A 22610-nucleotide genomic window follows, 5' to 3' on the forward strand; every position below is an offset into this window, starting at 1 on the left:
CAGCGCGTCTGCACACGCACGAGTCGTGATTTGCCGCTTCTGTGCGTGACGTCATTTTGCGCGTCTGTGCATGCACGAGCGGTGAAACCCGGAAGTAACCCTTTCTGGTACTTCTGGGTCACCGCGGGACATAACCTGAAAGAACGTAACATGAAGCGGACGTAACCAGAGGTATGACTGTGTAAGATTTCAGAGTCCTGATCTAGACAGCTCCAAACACTACAGATGACTCAAGTTAAGTGCTGCTGCTGCTCATAATGTTTTTGACAAAAAACTATTCAATGTATTATTGATGGGTTTGATTCCACACATTATGGGATTGGTCTGCATTATTTAGTTGAGAGGAAAGGCTCATCCCTTTCATGGGTAATTCAGGACTGCGTATCTTATTTGCAGATTACAGGCTATTGTTAAATATCCTGGTAACTTATCTTTCGCTAGTAAAAGAATCTAAACTTTCTGAGCTGCAGAAATGTAAACAAACAAACAAACCCGAAGCAAGGTACATGCCCAAATGCTGATCATAAAGGGTGCTTACAGACCGTCACTATTTTGTAGGTGGGATTCAATTGTGTGCCAACAAATTCTGCTTGTGCAATTAATCTGGAGCTCTTGCACATCAAACCCACTCCCAAGAAAAATTAAGGAGCAAAGTGTTGGGGAAATTGTAATGGAAAGTGTGGGATTAACAATTGTTTGAGACAGGAGTGCCTGGCGTACTCTGGTCCATGGGGTCACGAAGAGTCGGACATGACTAAACAACTAAACAACATTCATCACCATCTAAACAACTGTCTCAAGGCAATTTACTAAAGGTAATTAAAAATCATAATACATTTGAAACAAAACTAAAACCATACAAAGCATGGTTCATTGTTGAATCATTATTGTGCATTCTCTTGTCTCAATTTTTCTTCACGGGTACTGAATATGCCTATCTGCAGAGCATCTATGGACACAGCGTTGGTCCAAAATATGAAATATCTCATGTGCAAGAGCACACTGAACTGAACCACTGCCCTGTGAATTTTTCTTGTTCTCCAGTGTTTCTGCCAACTGTTATTATTTCTGAGTACAAATGTGTAGTATGCACTTCTCTTTGGATCAAGGCCTGAAATAGTTTGTTTTTTAAGTGGGGTTGGGCAGGCAATTAATTTCCAATATTGTTTAGGTGCTTTGAAAAATATTCAATACAAGTATTTCAAGATGAGAAGATGAGAACAAACTCACTGTTTTAAGATTGGCCACAGGATGTTATTGCTGTTTTTCTGAAACACCTTAAGTTGTTAAATCACCACGCTCAATTAAGATTACATATGTTCAAATGCAGCTCAGATTGCACAACACAAAACCTGACAAGGCAGGCGGCGGTTTAGTCTTCCAGGAAGTTGCCATCGTTGTGGCCAGTGCAATTTCACCTTCACCTATTAGTCTGAAACAAAATCTATGTTCTATTTTCAGTCATAATATACCCAACCCTCTTATAAGCACAAAAGACACTGTTGTAGCACACTTAGCATGCTAATGAAGGCATGTATAAGATGACAAAGCACAAAACTGGGAGATTTGCTGAAAAGCAGTAGTTTCGCCAATTTCCAAAACAAGCAATGAGAGATTGCTTCAGCACCGCATTAAACAAAATCATGTTTGGGCTTAGTGTGTGGTTTGAACCCAGACAAAACACAAGCCATAAACCATAGGAGAAACTTTGGTAACCGACAGCCTGAGAGTCCTCCCTACCTCCTGGCAAAGGAGCTGGGATGCGAAGGAATGTTAACGAAAATCCCAATTTGTCAAACGTAAAACAGTTGGCACGAACCAACCTCCTTTTGGAGTGCTCCTCGCGGGCACAGCTTCTCCTTCGATAGCGGAAGACAGGGCTAAGTGGAGGGACTCCTCTGAGACACCCATATTCTCTCCGGGAATGGTTGATCAGTTGATTTGTTTTGCTTGGCTGCAGCAGCAAAGGGGAACATCTGATTCGGTCCAATTAGATCTACCCCTTTCAGCTTCCAAGGCCCTTTCTGCCAAGCTACACCTACCTGCCCCTACATCTGATGTCAGGCAAGCAAAGAGGCATGCTCACAGCACAAGGAAACTTGTCAGGCAGAGGCACTCAATGGGTTTGGGTTAGGCAAGGAGCATGGCCTGCAGAGAGTCTGAAGGGCCAGTTAGAGGGATGCGTTTGGCCTCCAAACCCAATGTTCCCATCTCTTGTCAATAAAAGCCCCTTGATGTTCTTAGAAAACTAAGTTGTCAAAGGTGGCAACCATCTCTTCTTCAATCACAGGCAAAGGTTAGTGCAGCAGCTATTACCAGTAGGAAGATGTGACAGCCAAGTAGGTAGGTAATCAAGAAAGGGATGCCTACACAAATCTGGATAATCAAAGGAGGCTGCCTAATATCAAGTCAGGTCCATCTAGTTCAGTATAGTCAACACTGGCTGGCAGCAGCTCTCCAGCGTTCTGAGCAGTCTTTCACAGCCCTACCTGGAGATGCTGGGAGTTGAACCAGGACTTTCTGAAAGCAAAACAGTTCCTTTCCCACTGTGCCATGGCCCTTCCCTGAAATCTGTAGTCCATGAATACAGTCACATGCCTGCCAACATGCATGTGTTGGCTCACTCTTTTAGTGTAAAGGGTTTTTTAAGCTTTTCGCAGAGCAGAAAAAGGTATGTTTGCTGTGGCATGCATAGTGTATGCTCCTTTGTGCCATGGCAGTGGCTGCCCATGACCCAGGAAGTACCGGAATGCCAAGAAAAGTCTTCCCCCAGAGACATAGAACTCTTGGGCTTCCCTATAGCTATGGGAGACACCAGCACCTACAAAACCCCAAAACATCAGACAAGGTTCCTGCTCAGGGAAGGACACGAAAATCTGCTGGTAAGACACAATCCACCCACCCTGTACCTCCCCCATCCCAAGCCTAATGGGTCAGGAGGACACAGGACCAACTAAGGTGAGCTGCAACAGCAAACACTAGGTATCAGGTGGGTCTCCAAGTGCAGGCTTGGACTAAAAGTGGGTCCTCCTAGGTCTTCAGACTTTAGGAGGAGTTTAAAGGCCATGCCCCCCTAAGCACGCTGGAGAGGAAACAAGCCCTAGTGGTTGCAGCAAGACAACGTGTTTAAGGATCCAGCGGCAAGTGCCGGGTTCCCGCTGGCTCCAATGCAGAGCAGTTGCTGCTCCTTCCCCCGCCCATCATCATCATCATCATCATCATCATCATCATGGCACCCGCCGGCGAGGGACCCTTTGCGAGCCAGCCCAAGGATGGAGGGCGCAGGCGCAGCCTTCTTCCATGCATCTCCGGAACCCTGGGTCCCCTTGGGGGTTTCTCCCCAGCCCCACTGGCGCGTCCTCCTCCTCCTCCCTAGCGCAGGCTCGCGGGGGACACCCACCTCGAAGAAAGTAATCCTGCTGCCCATTTTGCAGGCGGCCGCCCGGCCCCGACTCCAGCTGCCGGCGTAGGGGATGCAATCGGCACCGCCGCCGGCGGCGCCACCTCCTCCACCACCACCACCACCACCTCCCGTCTGCGCCGCGGATGCACTTTAATTGGGGGGGCCCCGGCCGGTCTTCCGGCCGGTCAGGTGATTCCTTAGCCCCAGGAGGAGGAAGCCCTGCAGGGAAGAAGGTGGAGGGCGCGTCCAGACCGGGGCGGGCAGCGGTGCTCGGCCAGCTTACGCCTTCATCCATCACTCCCGCCCCATCCCCTGGAGGGGGAAGGATGGAGGAGGAGGTGGTGCCGCCGCCACCGCTGCTACTGCCGCTGCTGCATGCAGCCAGGGTGCGCTCAGCTCCTCAGCAGCTCCGCAGCAAAAAGGGGGGAAAGCAGAGATCCGGAGGGGCGGCGAGGGTTTGCTGCTAATGCTGCTGCTGGGCGCGGCTTTGCGCGAGGCGCACAGAAACGCGCGGGAACGTCCACCTGGCCTCTCCATGTGCCTTGGGTTTCCTCACGTGACTACTCACGTCTGGTCGAGTGTTTGTTTGCTTAATATGTATTAATACCTCGCTTTTCCTCAGAAAAGTTCGACGCAGCTCACAAACAAGAACCAGAAAATAAAATATGAAATACAACAGCACTTTTTTTTTTAATCTTCCTGGGTTGCTTGTCACCTGGGTAATTAAATTGGGGGGGGGGGCCGCTTCAGCAAGCCTGTTATGTACTCACACAACAACCCAGTGTAGGAAAGAGAGACAGTGGCTGACCCCAGATCCACCCAATGAGCTTACTAGCCGAGAAGGATTAAGAATAAAAGGCCTCCCCTCTACAAATTTACCCCCAACTCTGCTACCTCGTATTGAGAGTCAGTCCTCAAGTTCAAACATTTACCGAGGTAGCTGTGGTGGTGAATACGAATTCCTGTGACCCGCGTGTGGGGGGCTAAATAACAAATGTGGCAGGCTGTCTGGATTCAAAATGTGGGAGAGAGCCCCAATAGCCGAGTTTAAACAAGCAAAAATCAAGCAGTGGTATAGTTAGGAATACAGGTTTTTCGACCCTTTTATCCTGCCAGCTTGCAAACACAGAACTCTACCCTTTTGCAACCAACAGACCACACCCTATTAAGTAAATTTAAAACGCTTTACTTACAAAATGTTCCAAAGGTCAGATTCATGCATTTATCCAAGAAGCAGCAGGATACTGGCAGAATACTCTTGGGTAGAAAATACAGAAAGATGGCTTCAAACACACTCTTTAAGCTTGCAACAAAGCTTGGACATGCCTTCCTTGGTCAATTAAAATGCCACAGAGAGAAGAAACAGGAATTCCTCCTCATGGAAAAGAGGGGGAGTGACTTAGCTGAGACTAGGAATCCAGCTCTGTCGTGTTAACCCCTTCATTAGCATTCATTAGTATATGTATTTGACTGCAATTCCTCATACAGTACATTGATACCTCTGGTTACGTACTTAATTCGTTCTGGAGGTCCCTTCTTAACCTGAAACAGTTCTTAACCTGAAGACCACTTTAGCTAATGGGGCCTCCTGCTGCCGCCGCGAGATTTCTGTTCTCATCTTGAAGCAAAGTTCTTAACCCGAGGTATTATTTCTGGGTTAGCAGAGTCTGCAACCTGAAGCGTATGTAACCTGAAGCGTATGTAACCTGACGTACCACTGTTGTGGTAAGCAACATGCCTTTGGGTTCTAGTGGAGATGCTGTAACTTCTCATAGCCCAGAAGTGGGGATCCTGTGTCCCTCCAGATGTTATTGAACTACAGCTCCCATCAGCTGTAGCAACCATGGCCAGTGGCCAGGGATGAGGGGAGTTGTAGTTCAGCAACATCTGGAGAGTGAAAGTTTCCCCACACAACTGACATAGATTCTACGTTGTCTATGTCATATCATCATCACATGTATGACTCAAGGCAGCCACATTGGCTGGCTGTAGCTCTCTGGAGTTTCAGACAGAGCTCTTTCCCAGCCTTACCTAGAGAAGCTGAGGACTGAACCTTCTCCTGCAGGCAATGCTGTATGCAACAGTACTATCTGCTTTACCCCAAATGCAGACTCAGCACCTGCATGATTGGAATCTATGTCAGGTGCTCTTGACTGATGCCTGTCTGCTCCTCCATCCCATTAAGACCACTGCAGACTAGGTAAGTGTCCAAATTGGGCCTTGAATACTTGCAGCTGAATATGCAACTCCATGCACAGATGCAAATCATCACTCCATGTAACAGGCATAACACAATGAACATGCATGGGTGCAGCAGCCTAGAAACAACTGTTATATCAGTCTAACCAGATATTTATCTCCTTTTTTATTTTATGAATATTTTACAGAGTTTTATCAGTTACAAAAACATTAAACAAGGCACAGTAAACATATGTACAGGTTGGGGTGTTAAGTAGTTCCAGTCAGTGGGTTGCATTCAACTAAGAGTAGAGCAATTGAAATAAATAGGCCTAAGTTTGTCATGTTCATTAATTTAAATAGGATTACTCTGAGTAGGCCTAGCATTAGATATAGCCCAGTATTTTGCAGGTGGGATTTGAATGTATACAGTACTAGGAAATTCAGATTTGTGCAATTAAGGTGGATTTTAAATGCTCTGTTGCCCTTGCACAATAAATCCTTTTTTTAAAAAAGAAGCTGTCTTTTTGCAGTTAGGTGAAATGCATTGAGAAGTGTGTAATTAACAAATGATTAATGGGAAGACATATAAGAAGTCCCTCAAATCAGAACAAATGCTTGATAAAGACCAAATAAAATATAGCGTCTGCTTCTGACCAGTTCTGCCAGCATACATTTTGTGCCAGCAGCATATTTCCAGTTCTGCCAAAATGGTGGAGCTGCCAGCACATCCTATAGCCCCCTCAAGTCAAGGGAAATCAAGTACAGAATTGGGTCCTTAATTGTGCCTCATGCCTACCAGAAAACAACTATTTAGTACTGATGTAGCCAGATTTGGTGTATGATCAGAATAGTGTTTAAGCTCTGCTTTTTAACATCCCTTCCATGCAGCCTTCTGGGATGTTGCCAAGGTTTAGTTAAGCATTATTGGAGTCCAATGGACAGTGATAAATAGAAGCTTGCAGCAGCAAATTCCAAATACTGGAAGGCATTATTTGCATAGAATACACACAAAAGGGGGATTACTTATTCCAAAAGGGGAATATAAATAAATTAGGCATGATTTACAAGTCAGTTTTTGGATTTCATACAAAATGTTATAGAACGCCTCACATCTTGCATTCATGTTATGCCTTCTCTATTACAGTGGTACCTCAGGTTGCATATGCTTCAAGTTAAAGACGCTTCAGGTTACATACTCCGCTAACCCAGAAATAGTGCTTCAGCTTAAGAACTTTGCTTCAAGTTGAGAACAGAAATCGTGCTCCAGCGGCGCAGCAGCACCAGGAGGCCCCATTAGCTAAAGTGGTGCTTCAGGTTAAGAACAGTTTCAGGTTAAGTACGGACCTTCGGAACGAATTAAGTGCTTAACCCGAGGTACCACTGTATTCATATGCTATTGTTCAGCATCTAAAAGCATGCAATTTTGTAAGGATCAGCTACAAAGGAAAAGGGAAATTTAAATAATATTTCAAATCTTGATATTGGAACTTAGTCATTTTCATGGAGGATACAACTGAGTGCCAGTGATTAGGCACTTTGGACTGATTCGTGCTAAGTTCTGGAATGGACAGAGAACTGATTGGGACGTTTGAGATTTTATTTTTGCAGGGGAAAGGGATAGATGTTTCTGTGCTGTTTTCATTGCTTATCCCATAATATGTAGACCTTTGTTCATGTAAAGTAGGGCACCTATAGACTTGAACACATTAAAACAGTATTGTCCCTGAAGCGTTTTTTTAAATGAACAGGATACAATTCTGTGACAGCTGGAAGGAAGTTGATCAATGCTACTTGGGAGTGATCCAAGTGGTAATCGTACACCCACTTATCTGGAGTAAGACCCACTAGGTTCAGTGGGACTTATGTCCCAAGCAGATATGTAGATTGCAACTTGAAAGCTCCAGTCCCACCACCACTCTGGGAAAGAAGCAAATCCAGGGCATCGAATCACACAATGATACATTAGGAAACCTGCTCCTCAGACAAGTGCTTTGGATTCATGGAATACTTTCATAATTCAGTAATTTTATTTCTTGTTGAGTGCAGTTAATTTCGCAGCACATAATTTAAATAATCACAGCCTTCAAAACCAGCCACGCTGATGCGTTCCAAGTTAACACAATGCTATGCTTCTACCCTCCCTGACAAAACAGTCTGTGGAAATCAAATTGTGCTCAGCTTGCGACACCCGTTCGAAAATAAACACATAGCTGTCAACCGTCCCTTATTTGGCGGGAAACTCCCTTATCCCAGTGCCGTGTCCTGCTGCTGTCCCTTATTGATGATGTCCCTTAAATTTCCCGGGTTTCATGCTCGCCAGTCTTGGGAGGGAAGCAGCGGCTCGGGGTCCTCCGCCGTGAGAGCGCGCGCACGTGCTGCTGTGTCTCCGTCTCTCCCTTTTCCCCCTCAGGGGTGCGTCGTGAGGAGGCGGGTGGCTGCGGGCGGGCAGGCAGCCCCTCTCTTGCGAGACTTCCACCGCACTGCCAGGGGAAGCTGGAGGCGGCAGCGGCGGCGGCTGAGGAGGCGGCCTGAGGGAGGAGGGGATGGGGAGGGACGCAGAAGGGTGGCGTTTCAGCGGCCGCTGCAGCACTGAAACCACCTCATGCCAGGCTCACGGGTGGCATGGGCGAGAGTCTCTCTCTCTCCCTCCCCCCTCTCTCTCAGGCGGGGAAGGGCCGGTGGAACTCCTTGCGCCAGGACGATGGCAGCCCCGACGTGCTGCTTAGCATGCCCTCCAACCAGTGCAGCATCTTATTGTAGTGATTTCCCCCTCTGCATCCCGTTCATAACTCTATTTTTATAAATCATTTGTCCATCCATAGTTCAAATTTTTACTACAAGTTTTCTGTCAATCCTACCAATGTATGTAACTCTTTACAATAGCTTTTCAACTAAATTATAAACTTTCCCCATTCTTTATTAAAGAGGTCCTCTTCCTGGTTTCTAATTCTGCCTGTAAGCTTTGCCATCACGACGTCGTTCATCAGTTTTGTCTGCCCCTCTTCTTTGGTCGGAGTTATAGACCCTTAGGATCATCTAGTCCAATCCCCTGCAAAACACAGTCAGTGGCAGCCAAAGCAGCATGGCTCCATCAGTGGCGGATTTCTGTATAAGCTAAGCAAAATCCCTTATTTTGGCTGCTGAGCCCTTATTTTCGAGGCTGCTGGTCCCTAATTTTCAAATCTGTAAGTTGACAGCTATGTAAACGGGTCTGTCCAGGATCGTGTCGTGAGCATCCTTCTCGCGCCAAGGCGCTCGAGTTTCCGTAGCCAAGCAGCCCCCCCCAACCTCACTCAACACAAAGGTGTCCTTACGCGGGGGGGGGGAGAGAGGGGGAGAGAGAGAGAGAGAGAGAGAAAGCGACTTCGTTATGCACGGCTGCTACGGAGCGTCTGTTGGCGCGAAAGGAGTGTCTGAGACGGTACCTAAGGTAACCGGCAGGGGGCGCTGGTCCAAAACACGCTCCCGGCGGAGAGACCGGGTGAGGGCAGCACACATCGCAGCTGTCACGGCACATGCTCCTGACTGCTGGGCATGCGCACTGGCAGCAAGAACTCCCCTCGATGTGTGTGTGGGGTTCAGCAGGGATCAAAGCAGTTGGCCGCCGCCGTTGGGAGGGCCCTTTGCGCGCGCTCCCCGCTACCTTGTGGCTCTGTGTGTGTCCGTCCCGAGCCACGTGACCGGGGACGGTGACAAGGCACTTTCCCCCTCCTGCTGAGTCACCGTCCCTTGTCTGAAGGGAAAGCGAGGGAGGGAAGGAAGGAGAGCGGCGCCGCAGACTCTGCCCGGCTCGAGTCCCTTCCTCTTCTCCTTCCTCAGGACCCGGCGGCCAGTGGCTTCCAGCGGGCGGAGAGAGCAGGCAAACAAGCGCACATGGGGACCGAGAGCGGCAGCGCCGGGGTGCTGCTGGGGCAAGCGGGCACCCTCAACCTGCAGACGGGCAACCTGCTCAACTGGGGGCGCCTGAGGAAGAAGTGCCCGGCCACCCCCAGCGAGGAGGTGAGCCTGCGGGAAGCGGGGAGGAGACGCGTGGACGGTCCATTCTGAAGACCCGCTCTTGTTGGTCGTGAGAACGCGGGCGCGCGGATCCCGATTCTTGCTCTCCGCGCGGGATCAGCACCCCCCAAAAATATACCCCACCAAAGCCAGGCCGCTGCGATCGACCGCTCCCTCATAAATAATACATATGGGGGCTGGCAGGGGTTTTTTTGTTCCTTCTCGCGGAGCCTTGAAAGGGGTTATTTATTGTCTCCTTTCTGTGGCAAAAGCAGCGGGAGGCAGCGCTGGGTGTGTGTGTTCCCAAAAAACGTTGGTTTTATTGACTGGGGTTTTAGCTGTTGTTATACGTCTCTCTCCAGTTGAAAAGAAGAAGAGGAAGACCCCAAACAGCACGATGCTTTGAAAACAAGGAGTTGGTATTAAAATCCAGGGCTCTGTTTGAATCGGGGTGGAGGGGAATTAAAGCTTTATTGATTTCCTGGTTCTCTGCTCCGCTTTAGCTGGGGAGTTTGTGGGTACAGAGCAATGTTGGAATCCCACCACGTAGAGATATCTTTTTTAGAAGCGTCAGTGTTAAGTAGATATTTGTTTATGTTGCTGTGTCTTTTCCTGAGTGCAAAAAAAATATGCTTCTTCCACTGTATTGTGTTTTTGTCCAATGCCTTACAGGTTGCTTCCAGGCAAACAACCTGTTTGTAGACCATTCACCTGATTTGTTTTGCACTAAGTTTGTAGGCAGGCTATATGACGTCGCACCAAGCAATTGCTATCACTTTCCTTGCTGCAAAAAGTCTGATTTTGTTTGGAAAGCGGTTTGTTGCCCAGTAATGCGTGCTGCTGTAACTTCCTGGTTTGTCACTGATTCCCCATCTGAAAAATTGTGATAGCCTCAAAGCATCCTTAGTCTCTCTTAATAGCCTCAAGAGTGGGGTTTTTTTAAAAACATTGAAGCCCATCACAATTTGTTAACAAGTGCTTTTCTGCTAAATGTTGGACATGATTTTTAAAAAACCCTCTTAACAAGTACTTAGGCGAAAAGACTCCCCAAACATTTCTACATAATGTTTGGTATACTGTCGGGGCATACACTTCAACTTTAATTTATTCTGCTATGTTTCCCCTAAACTTTTCTGAATCATAAGCAAGCAACTTTTTCCAAATCCATTGCTAGCATTTTAGCAGTTTGATGAGCTGTTGCATGTTTGATCAGGCAACTTACTGGAAATTTGATAGGCAGTTATGCCTTTGACGTCAGCCTAACTTAACTACTCAACACCTTGTAGTTCTAAAGGTTTTTACATTAAATCTGCTTAGGCTTTTTACGACCCCAAACTTGTTAGCTAAATACATGTCTAGCTTAGCAGTTAAGTGTGAGCATCTTGAACTGTGTTGCGGCATGTAGCTGCAAAAACCTCCTTGCCCCACCCTGGTTGTAATTGACATATGGAATCCTGCTGTAATTAGTTTGGCATCGTATTGCCTCTTCAGGCTATACTGACAGGCAGCGCTGTATTGGTCTTATGCTTGGGGGTCAGTCCTTTTTAAACAGCCTAAAAATGGTCCTGTAAAACTGCATTTCATTCTAATCATTTTCTTTTTGTTTTATTACTTATTTATTAAATTTGTATACCGCCCTTCATCCAAAGATCACCGGGCGGTTCACAACACAAAAATACAAAATGAGGACACAAAATTCATAAGAACAAGAACAAGAACAAGAACAAACCAATAACTCCCCCTCCCACAAATACATTTAAAAGGACATAGAATTTTAATCAGCCGGATTAAAGAGAAACATTTTCCCCCGGCACCTAAATATATGTAATGAAGGCTAATAAAAATAAATAAATTTTATTATGGCTAATACAATCTATTCAAAGCTTCTAGACAAGATATCTTCTGGACTAAAGTGTTCATGTATCATACTGACCTAGTTATTTTCTTATAATTGTCAATTTCCTTCACCCCCAGTGTGCCATAAGGTGATATAGTATTTTGTAACCCAAAGTAGTCATTCTCAGCTATCCCACAATAACCATTTATACTCAAAACGGTATTTAGAGGACTTTTGCTTTCAGATCATACTTCCACCTTGATATGAGAAGAAAAGTTTATCACAGCCACAAATCACAATAACCCTTTTTTCGCCCTTTAATAGTACGCATAGTGAGTGTGTTACAATAATTAAAATTTGTTTTGTGGCTTCTTGGGAAAGTACATTGCTAATCTATTGGATAACTGGCTTGCCATGTTGTTGTTTTTAATTATTATTCTAAAGATGAGGTTCAGTTCTTAGCACTGAGCATCTATAAAGCCAGCAGCTTAGTTTCAGAACATGGATTAGGAGGCTTGGGAGCCATTGTTCTGCAAACTATAGGCCCCCATACCATTCTGAGGTAGTAATGAAGTTATGTTTGGCAGCTATCCCGTAGCCTGCTTGAATATAATGAAAGCCTCAGTTCAAATCAAAATAGAAGTGAGTACTACTTTTACAATAGGCAGGGTGGGAGCAATACTAGTAATAATAGTAAACTACAACACAGCTTGTGTAGTTTATTGTTGTTCTTAGTATGCTGCTATTAGGGAAGTTGTGTAATTTTTACGAATTTCATGTGCTTTTGTGCGAATGTGCTGATATTATAATGTATTTGTATTATGCTTATTTTTTTAAATATGTTGCGTGTTGCTTGGGAAACCCTTGTGCAACAAGCTACTAACGAGTCTAATTAATAATAATACAGTACTTCCCTGAAGGGAACTGCTCTGACACGTGTAAAACATACGTACCAGAAGCATGGGTTCCTATTTTACTATCTTTTTTCCTCTGCATACAACTACAGTATTGTTTCTAACCCAGTGGCTTTCAAACTGAAAGCCAGAAAATGGGAGTTCCTCAGTGAGAAAATCAGTAGTGATGGACAGGTTTTCTGAAAAGACTGTTTGTGCACTACAACTCGTCTGGCCCTGTAATGTGTAGCTGCAGGGAAGGGTTGGGTGTGTTACAGGGCGTAGTCTCAGTTCATGCTAGGTGATGGTAAATGGCATTCACTGGCTGCCAAAAGATTTGGCCGGCAGCCTACAAAAACCGAGTGTGGCTCATAGAATACACCCCAGAATCCTTTGGAAGATGTAGACCACTCAGAGATTCCTCAGCACAGACCACCCGATCGGGAAGGGATTCCCCAAAGCTTAGAAACTTTGAAAACCACTGTTTTGGTTTTACACCTGGAGAATCGAGTCAGATAATAAATTTGAAGTTTATTTCTGTAGCTGCGCTTTTTACACTTTACAAACTGTCCAAAGCCATCACAGCAGAGAACACTAAATATGAGGGCTGTTAACTGATTAAAGAATTATTAGTTGATTATTGGCCTCTTAACCAATGAGTTAATTGCCGAGTTATGTTTAAATACTGTAACTTGGTATCAGAATCTCAGTTAATAAGTTGCCTTTCTGAAATTCTAAAGAGTGTGAGGTAGCTTCCAATTCAGTAGACAAATGCTACTCTATTCTAGTAGAAAAAGTCATACAGTATTTAGTTTTCTCATTCCGAAAGTTTGGCAAAATTAAACATGCCCACAACATGCTTAATATTTGCCTTTCATTGAATTGTTTCACAACAATTAAATCAGTCAAACCATTTTAAAGCTTTACTTAGGATGAATTTCTAGCTTTTACAAATGATCTTTGCATGAGAAATACACTACTACAAGACCAGGTGCTAGATTTTGCTTCTCGTCCCTTTTTAAAAATAATAATGGAAGTTGTTGTTCATTCAGACCTGGACTCAAACTTCCCTATGCCTTGTTAACTGAAAAAGTTAATTGATTGTGCCATTCAGTATCAGCAACCCTCAATTCAGATCACAGTGATGTTGAACAGGAAGTTGAAACTTGTCCAAAGAGGCAGAAAGAAGACAGTGGTCTATTGGTGAACCACTGGCCAATTTTTAGATGAAGGCTTATTGCCGACTGCTGGGTTTGCTGGATTCTGGTAGAGAGAAAGACACTTAGTTTCTTAAGCAAGAGTTCATACCTGTGGTTCTAGCTTATATGTTACATAAACCACTGTTTTTTGTGACAGGAACAAGCCACAGTAAGCCTTACATTCTTGTACCCCTCCCCTGCCCTCCTCTAGCACAATTTTCCAGTTCTTTAGGTTTTGTGACTTGTTCCTCCTTTCATTTGCCCCCCAAAATCACGAATCTGCTGCATTATTTCTGGGTTCCTCTCATTTCCCATCTAGGCCCCTAATGTGACCTTATGCAGGCCACCCGCTTTGCCTAATGGGAGAAGGGAGCAATACTTTAAAACCGGCATGGTGAATTGCAGAAAAAATAGGATTCCTTTCCTTTTTACTGTTTCCTGTTTACATTTGTCCTCACATTTTTGTTCTATCCCTGTACCCAGATATAATTTGCTTAGTTTGTGTACATAAGAGAGAAGATATAGGGATCAGCAGAGGCAAGTTTAATTTCCTTTTCTCACTGTATTGCAAAATTGAAACCAAGCAGTGTTGAATAGTGAATATGTTGCTTTGCAGCTGCGGGATTGCATTCAGAAAACCTTAAATGAGTGGAGTTCAAAGATCAGCCCAGATCTATTGCAGGTAAGTGACTTTTCCTGTTTTGTGTTTCCTTGCTAGTATGCTAGTCAAATAGTTAGAATTTTCTCTGGCCCAAACTCAGTCTGTCCTTGTTAAATGAAATTTATTTCTGGAGAGAGAAACAATATAATGAAAGTTCTCAAAGAAGAATTAAAAGTGTCTTTACCTGGAACCAAAATGATAATAAAGTCAGAGGCAGGCATTTCTTCCCATTCCAAAGAGTAGGGATGGGCAGGTGGAGAGCTGACACATGTCTGGTCACAAACCTCCATATGCTTCTTTGTGCCACAGAGCAGGACCTTGGAGGGCAAATGGAGTGTCCAGACAGGTTGCTGTGGGAAGAGACGATCCTTTAGATAATTGGAATCCCAAGCCATTTAGGGCTTTAAATGTCCAAAGCAGCACTTTATCATGGACTGACTGGACACAGAGGAATGGTGGGAGGCACCAGCTGGGGAACCCCCAAGGAAGAAGGCTCAGAGCCCAGGGATTGGTGGTGGCACGACAACGAGTCGTCAGAGGGAGAAGATGAAGAAGATTGGGAAGAGGTGTTGGAAGTTGAAGAGGTAACAGGGTTTAGTGAGCAGGGAGAGTCAAGTTCCCCTCCCTTCTGGTCTCCCAGAACCAGAAGAGGCGTGAAGAGGGAAGAGCAAAAACAGGCATGCTGGCAGAGTCTCGGATTGCGTGGGAAGGACCTGGGAGAGGAGGAGACTTAGGCAGCTGGGGTAAGGCAGGGACCTTGATTCTCCACAACTGTCTCATAGGGACAATATTTACCGAGAAGAGTTGCTGTGCTTATGTGGCCTGGCACTACTGAGCAGATCTTGTTTCTTCTAATAAAAAGTTAATTTCACTTACTCCATGTGATTTATTGCTGACCCACTCCTGCCAGTCCCATTCTGCAATTAGAATGGGACCAGAGGCCCTGTAATTGGATGGTTTGTGTAAACATAACCCCGTGATTTCTTTTTAAAACTGTTTGTTGCATGTGTTTTTATTTCACACCCTGCATTTTTGAGGTTGAATGCAGGCATAACATAAAACAAGGACTCTCAGAATATGTGTAGTGCTACAAATCTGCCCTGCATACTGAAGATGTGCTTTGCCTTTCATGCAGTTTGTTGAGGTGCTTGTCAGACTTGCCCTCTGTGGCCTCCAGCTGTGCAGTGTGGACCAGGCCTTTTGCAACTGGGTGCCTCGGACAGGGGGATTCCAGGACTTTTGTCTCAAGCATCTACTGCAGAGTTGTTTGTGCTCCCTCCCCCCCCCCATATGAAAACAGAATTTTGGTGAAGCTCCAGGCTGCTTTTTATATGTCTTCTCTAATGACACAAGATGTGCTTAGCTGCCAATACTGGTAAGCTTCTTCTGACTGTCAACATATTTATTTGCAGGAGCTGCCTGAAACCCTTGAATGTACTCTAGCCCAAGCAATAGAAAAGATCAATCCTGAAGAAAGGGAAGAACTGAAAGTTTCAGGTATAATTTGTTTGTTGACTTCATCAGGAGAGGTGGGATGGACCAGGGCCCAGTGTTAGTCAACCAGCTTCTTAGCTACAGAGAGTCGTCTTCCTCTGGGGACTTGTGGAATATTAAATTCAATAGGTTGGGGAATTGAGTAAGAGGTCCAGCATAGCACAGCTTAACGTTGTTATGAATGGATAGGGCAGCAGAGCTGAAAGGCAGCAGAGTCTGCCATTGGCCAGGAGACCAAAGCTCGTTTCTCTGCATATTATATGCTGCTTTTGTTCAATTAACTTCAGTAAAGTATTATCACTTACTTTCTCTTGCGACTCTTATCTGCATTATTCTAGTCACTCTGCTGACAAGGATTGCAGTCGAGGATCTGCTAACTAAACAACCTGATGACTAATTCATAGGACAAAGCAATATTATTTATTCCCTTTTAATATTTTTATCCTGCTTTTCAGACAATTGTCCTCTCCCAAAGGGGATCACAGTAATAAAAAGAAACACCGTTTAACCCTGCTTACCTGGGTGTATTTGAATTGAATATGCTTACTTTTGAGAAAACATGGTTAGCATTGCACAGTTAATAGTTCATGTACATTTAGGCTGTGTTTGCATCATGATTTAGCATTATGAGGCCAAGCCTTTGCAAGTCTCTGGCTTGCACACACGCGCACACCGCAGGTTTAATTTATCTGGCTTGCTCTGGAGAACTATAGTTAAGAGTGACCCCAGTTAAGGATACTGTGGTTAATAAAAAATAGACGCAGAAATGCTTGATCGCCTCCTCACAGCCACACCAGAGGGGAGGGGAGAGTGCATGAGCCCTGGGATTGCTCTCATAACACTGAGCTATAGTTTCGTGCAGGTATATCCAAAGTGCACACCACCAGAACTTTGGTACTGCTTTGCTTATATATCATTGCATCCATATTGCTCTTTCCAAAGCCTGTACTCAACAAAAATCTTCAGGATCATCTCATAGCCTCAGGCAATGCATATCTTTTTCTTTCTTTTCTTCCTTAAAGCAGCTGATGCCACTGTTGCAATGCTGGAAGTAAAATGAAAACAGAACTGGGACAAATGTGAGGGAATGACCAGTTGCATAATGCATCAGCCTGTGAGCTTCCAGAGGCCTCTGACTGTTGGATACAGAATGGTGTGTTAGGTGGACTTCTGGTCTCCTTCAGTAAGGGGCAATTCTGAATTTTCTCAAAGAGAGGGCAGACATTTTTAGGATACAGCACAGTTGCAGTAGGGTCATGGAACCATCCTAGTTCTCTGTATAGATAGCGGCTATCCTTGCACCCTGAAAATGAAAACAGTTGTTCAAAAATAGCTACATAAATATTAGTAAATCTTGCTGAGAGGTGTGTGCCAACCTGGGTCTCTCTTGGGCCTGGTATTGAAGGCGCAGCCAATAATCTTTCATATATGCTTCCTGAACAACAAGTTAATGAACTACTTTGAACCAAGGTTTTTATCTGAGTTGATAAGGCAATCTCGGTTCCATCAATGATTCTGAGAGTACCTACCATAAAAAACAACAACCGGGCATCTATTGTAAGTGAAATCAAGAAGCAGGTTTTTCATCACCACGTTCTAGGCAGAGCCATGGGCTAAGGCCAAGTGTGAGGAACCTTTGTCCCTCCAGATGTTGGTGAACTACGACTCCCATCATCCCTGGCCATCAGCGATGCTTGCTGGGGCTGATGGGATTTAGCTGAAGGACCAAAGGTTCTCCAACCCCTGGACTAACAACAGAAAACAACATTTCTGCCATTCTTTAACTCATCCAGTGCGTCAGGAGCTCATTGGCAAAAATTCCTTGTCTTCACATGTAGAGAAATAATCTGTGGGCCGCTGTTCACCAAAAGGACCTGAGCAAACATGTCTTAAGTCAAATTGCTTTGAAATCTAACCTTTCTATAAGCTTGTTTTGAATTTCATCTTAATAGGAGACTTGCCTAGAAATCTGTAGACCCAGAAATAACCTAGAGCAGCAAATAACCCTTAACTCAGTCTCTGAAAGGCGGACATTGTGTAATATATGTCAGACTTTTTAATTGGAACAATTGGTGTTCTTGGGAATTAATTGCTTTTGGGAGGGGAACTTCTTGCATTTGTTGTTGGTGTTCTTGTTGCTTTATAGCTAAGTTGTATTTGTGCAAGACATCAACATAAAGAAAGGAGGAGGCTGCATAATTCTTCCAAGCCTTTCTAGGAGACTCTAGAATTTGAACCCAGGACCTTCTGCATTCAAATTATGTCCTCTGCCGCAGTGTTTTGGTCATTAATCTGTGCAGATTTGATGTGGTTGGGAATTTGCATTATTTGCGGTTGGGAATTTGCATTATTTGCAGATGTTGCTTTCCCTTATTAACTCGTCTTTTATTTTCAGCAAAATTGTTTATCGCGGGATCAAACACTTCATCAATCAGAGAAGCAGTCAGTATGAGTAAGTTGGCAACTTACATTTGAACACATCCAAAGTTTGCAGGGACTTTTCTTTTTCTTTATAAAGCCTGTTCTGGCTCTGAAACAGAAAAGCTTTCCCTAGTCATGAATGTTTTAAAAATCTATTGACCTTTGAACCTTTTCCCTACTGTCTTTGAACTAAGTTGGCAGACAGTGAAATGGAGGCGGGGGTTGGGAATCACTTTCAGTCGAGTGGCTGCATTTCTCGTGGTTTCCTTTTCAGGGTCCATCTTTCAAACAATAGATGCAGCCAAATGGAAGGTGAGCAGGGCTGACCAGCGCATGCATACATACCTGAACATATTACATGTACATATACAGCACACAACACACACATAATTAGGTTCGGGGGGGAGTTTGCATTGGAGACAGTAAGACTTCTAACCTAAGTGCAGTTGGGCGAGGGTGCATTTCCAGCAAGGGGGTATGGCGGCTGTGACCCTCCTCACAATTGACCATGCCACATTTTGGCTTTGGAGGAGTGGGGCTACTATTGGCTTTAATATTATGCTTTTTTCAAACCTAATTTTAGTAGGCCAGAAGTGCACACCGACTTACTAAGAACTGGAAGAAATCCAGATTTTGCATTGCAGAGCTAGCCTCAATTCAAGCAAAAATTAGTCTTTTGTTTTTCTGATAGCTGAACTCTGAAAATAACCCTTTTGTGTGGTTTCCTTGGTGTACTATTGTATGTTCAGAACTATTAAGAACTCTGCTTTCCTTCCTCTCTTTTCAGCATATTTTGCTGCAAAGTAATACCTATTGTATAGGTTCTTCCTTGTAATTCAAAAATTTTGTGGATTCAGGGAATTGAACATTTATACAAGGAGATAGAATAAGTGATCAGAAGACAAGTAGATTCGTGTTTCTTAAAGCCTCCTGTAAATCATTTTTATTCTATGAAAGTTTGTCTCTCTTTTTTTTAGCATGTTCTGCCCTTGGTGTCGACCAGTTAGATTCCGTGATAATTGCTCCTCCTCCAACCGAAGACGGAATTAATCTTTCCTTAGAATATTTACAACCTTACTGGGCAGAGCTTGAAAACTTAGTTCAAAACAAAAAGATTGTTGCCATAGGGACTTCTGATCTAGATAAAGTACTGTTGGAGCAACTGTTCTTGTGGGCGCAGGTAAGAGGCAGTCTGTTCAACTGAAATAACCTGGGTCTGCTGCTTTTTCTGTTAATATGTTCTGCTGAATATATTATGGAATCAGATCCAGTTTTAAACCTGAGTACAGTATAGACACTGTATAGCCAGCTGGGCAAGTGAGTAGTTGCATCCATATGTTTGATATGTGCAGCATTAAAAATTTTTTTTAGAAAACACAGCAACTTTCCATTGTCATAAAGAATGTGCAGTCACTTAATTAATTATAATGTAAGGCAAACACCATAGCACTTATCTTATATCTGAAGGAAAGCTGAAATTTTAAACTTTTTTCTAGGTGAAACCAAGCAGTAACCAGGTGAATCTTGCATCCTGTTGTGTGATGCCACCAGATCTGACTGCATTTGCTAAAGAGTTTGATATCCAGCTTTTGACTCATAATGATCCAAAAGGTAAGGTCCTGTTAATTGCCTTGATAGAGTAGACCAAAGGTCCATTTATGTTTTGCCATCTTATGATCATTAAGAATTAGCTGTATTATCACAGAGCTAGTTCCATATTCTGTGTAGGGCACAATGTATAGAAAAAGAACCTTTTCTGGATGCCAGCTTAAATCAAAGCCAGAATAGCTCAGCCCAATGTTTGAGGACAACATGTGCATAGAGTGCACTGCTTGTTACCATTTGAGCAAAGAATTCATTATTCCCACCTTTTTAACAATGAATTTCTGGCTTATATCACTTGTATGTTTGGAGATTTTAAAAACTGGTATTGATTTGGACTTAATGCAGTCAAGGAACTCATTCAGCAGGCAAAACATAAAGTCATTTGTAGAGATAACACCGCAGCAAAGATGGGCATAGCAATAAGCCAGGAGATAAATCCTGCAGCGCTGGTTTAGTTTGAACAAACCTGGACTTTTAAAATAATGTCCAAACTAATGTATTATAAAAAGTCAAGTAATGAACAACTGTAGAAGGTTCTGGAGTGTTGATCTTGGTGATATTCTGGCATGTCAAATATCAGGACTGTGTTCAACCACGTAGTGTGTTTGCTTTATTGTAATTGCATATATACATATTTCAAATATGATTGGCATTCAGAATGCTGGTAGCTCAATTTCCTAAAAGCTTTGCTAATCATCACCTTCTCCTGTCCCTGTTCTAACCTTAGAACTCCTTTCCGAAGCAAGCTTCCAAGAAACACTTCAGGAAAGTATCCCAGATTGCCAAGTGCATGAATGGACTCCACTGTGGCTTCTGCGATATTCAGTCATTGTTAAGAGTAGAGGAGTCATCAAATCCAAAGGCTACATCTTGCAAGCTAAAAGAATCCCAGCATCTTAAGATGGACCTTGGGATTATCCTGTATCTGAAAGGCCCTGTCTTCTAGATAATTGCACCAAGATGCAAACTGGAATTTGTAAAGACCAAAATGTTTTATTATCAAGTAGTCAGTGAAGCCCAAATTACATATTGGAGTAAGAGTCTGATACCATATTTCTCTATCAATTGCCTTTTATTTCATACATTTTTCATACATGTGTGTTTTGTGTTGAGTTCAGCTTGCTCACTTGTGAAATATTATTTTTCATTAACTGTTCGGGTGATTTAGAGATGATATATAAATAAAAATATTTGAAATATTTTAATGACTAATATAAACAGAATTTGACTAGGTATATTTTGATTGAAATATTTCTGTTTGCAAGGAGTAATGTAACTTGTTAAACCTTATTGCTGCTAAGCGGACAGCAGAGTAAATTTGGGAACACTGGTGGAATGAGCACTCTGATTTTAAACCAGAGATGTAAAATTCAGGGTATGCAAGTAAATTTTTTAATATATTCATGAATGTACTTCCCCACCACTCCTGTCATAATACAGTGTAATATTTGTATTATGTAACTTTTTTCTTCTATCATGTCTATACTACATTTCTCTTGATATATGCCCAAGGAGATGGTGTTTCTGTATTGGAGAGCACTGGTCAAAAATATAATTAACTTTGTCAAAGTTTACCTAGTTTCATTTTGCCAGTGCTAAAACATGATTTACATTTTGAGACCCATAGAAAGATGATTGGCTTTATATATAACCTTGACATCACATACAGTATAGAGCAGGGGTTCCCAAATTTGAGTCTCTAGCTTCTTTTTGGACTACAATTCCCATCATCTCTGACCACTGGTCCTGCTAGCTAGAGATGATGGGAGTTGTAGTCCCCCCAAAAAGCAGGAGACCCAATTCTGTCTGAAAATCAGAGCTGACATAGTTAAACGAAAATTAGTTTGGGTTGGTTCCAGATTGAATAAGCGTATAGCCACTGAAATAAATGGAATTTGTTACTCATGACTGACTTAAATCCTGATGATTTACAGCAGGTCCACTCAAAGCATAACTAAGGGCTCATCCACACTTTTGCTTTTCCCACCACTTTATCCTGGGAAAACCTATTCACTGCTGAATCAGAGCAGACATCAGTTGGGTTTTCAATGGATTGAAGTTTCCTCCGATTCAGTGGTAAAGAGGTTTTCCTGGGGAAAGTGGCTTGGCAAATGGAAAACTACTTGGACCCGTGCAAAGCATAGGCAAGCCCTTTGTGTAGCATCAACCCTTTGTTTTTGTCAACTAGTTTGGTGCATTCAGTGTTCTGGACTGCTTTTAACCTATGGAAACTTCTATAACTGAAGCAGCTTTCTAGTTTTTCATTTAGTGTATAGCCAAATACATTTTGGAGGTTTTACGCCATTTGAGGAAGGTTAACTTTTGTATTTGTATATGCATACCTGTTTAATGCACTAATGACAGGTTTCATGAGGGGTGGTAAACTTTTATCTGAAGTCCAGAGTTTTACATTCTAATTAAAAATAGCATCATAATGGGTAGCTAGAAATAGCAAATGCTTTTGTACTGTCTATCATATCCTGGTTACGTACTTTAATCCATTCCAGTGGGCAAACTTCTCAAGTTTTTATAAAGTTTTTGAATAAGGGGGTTTAAGCATGTGGTGATGTTTGGGTCCTAAAATGTTTTAAGTAAAGCTGCTCAGACAGGATTCTGGCGTAAACTTTGATTTGCAGCATAAGTATCCAAATAATTCTGGCGATATTGCTAAAAATAGTATGTACTGAATTTGCAGGAAGTCTGTTTATGGAAATTGGGGGTTGCAAAACAAAAGATGTAGACAGCTGCAGTTGTATGTAGTCTGCTTCAGAATTAACTGGTTTTATTTAAACTTCTGTACCTAATGAGCTTTTACTAGTTTGAAAATCATTGTTGATTAAAAAAACCCTTGCTTTACAGAAATTCGCTGGTAACTGTTTCTCCTCTTTGTGTGTATCTCTATGCAAATTTTCAAATAATA

General features: G+C 43.3%; 3 protein-coding genes across 9 annotated transcripts in view; 2 read left to right on the forward strand and 1 right to left on the reverse strand.

The window, feature by feature from the left end:
- Positions 1–4778, reverse strand: part of LOC310710329 (very-long-chain enoyl-CoA reductase-like) — a 50030-nt gene extending 45252 nt beyond the window's left edge. For 6 of the 7 annotated variants that reach the window (XM_083511222.1, XM_083511224.1, XM_083511221.1 and 3 more), the window contains exon 1: positions 3401–3912. In XM_083511222.1, the coding sequence (XP_083367348.1) occupies positions 3401–3427 (27 nt within the window). In that variant the 5' untranslated portion in view covers positions 3428–3912. Of the gene's footprint in view, positions 1–3400; positions 3913–4596 lie in introns of those variants that run through there. The other variant, XM_083511225.1, reaches the window with a different exon arrangement.
- Positions 1–22610, forward strand: part of LOC310710274 (uncharacterized protein) — a 982430-nt gene that overhangs the window by 357494 nt on the left and 602326 nt on the right. The window lies entirely within an intron of this gene.
- On the forward strand, positions 9045–22610 carry GCLM (glutamate-cysteine ligase modifier subunit). Its single transcript, XM_083511253.1, has 7 exons — positions 9045–9583; positions 14126–14191; positions 15583–15667; positions 18060–18116; positions 19063–19265; positions 19582–19696; positions 20418–22610. The coding sequence occupies exons 1-7, from the start codon at positions 9458–9460 to the stop codon at positions 20588–20590; spliced, it is 825 nt and encodes a 274-aa protein (XP_083367379.1). The 5' UTR covers positions 9045–9457; the 3' UTR covers positions 20591–22610.

The sequence above is a fragment of the Podarcis liolepis genome (assembly GCF_965112155.1).
Source record: "Podarcis liolepis genome assembly, chromosome: 6".
Classification (NCBI taxonomy): domain Eukaryota; kingdom Metazoa; phylum Chordata; class Lepidosauria; order Squamata; family Lacertidae; genus Podarcis; species Podarcis liolepis.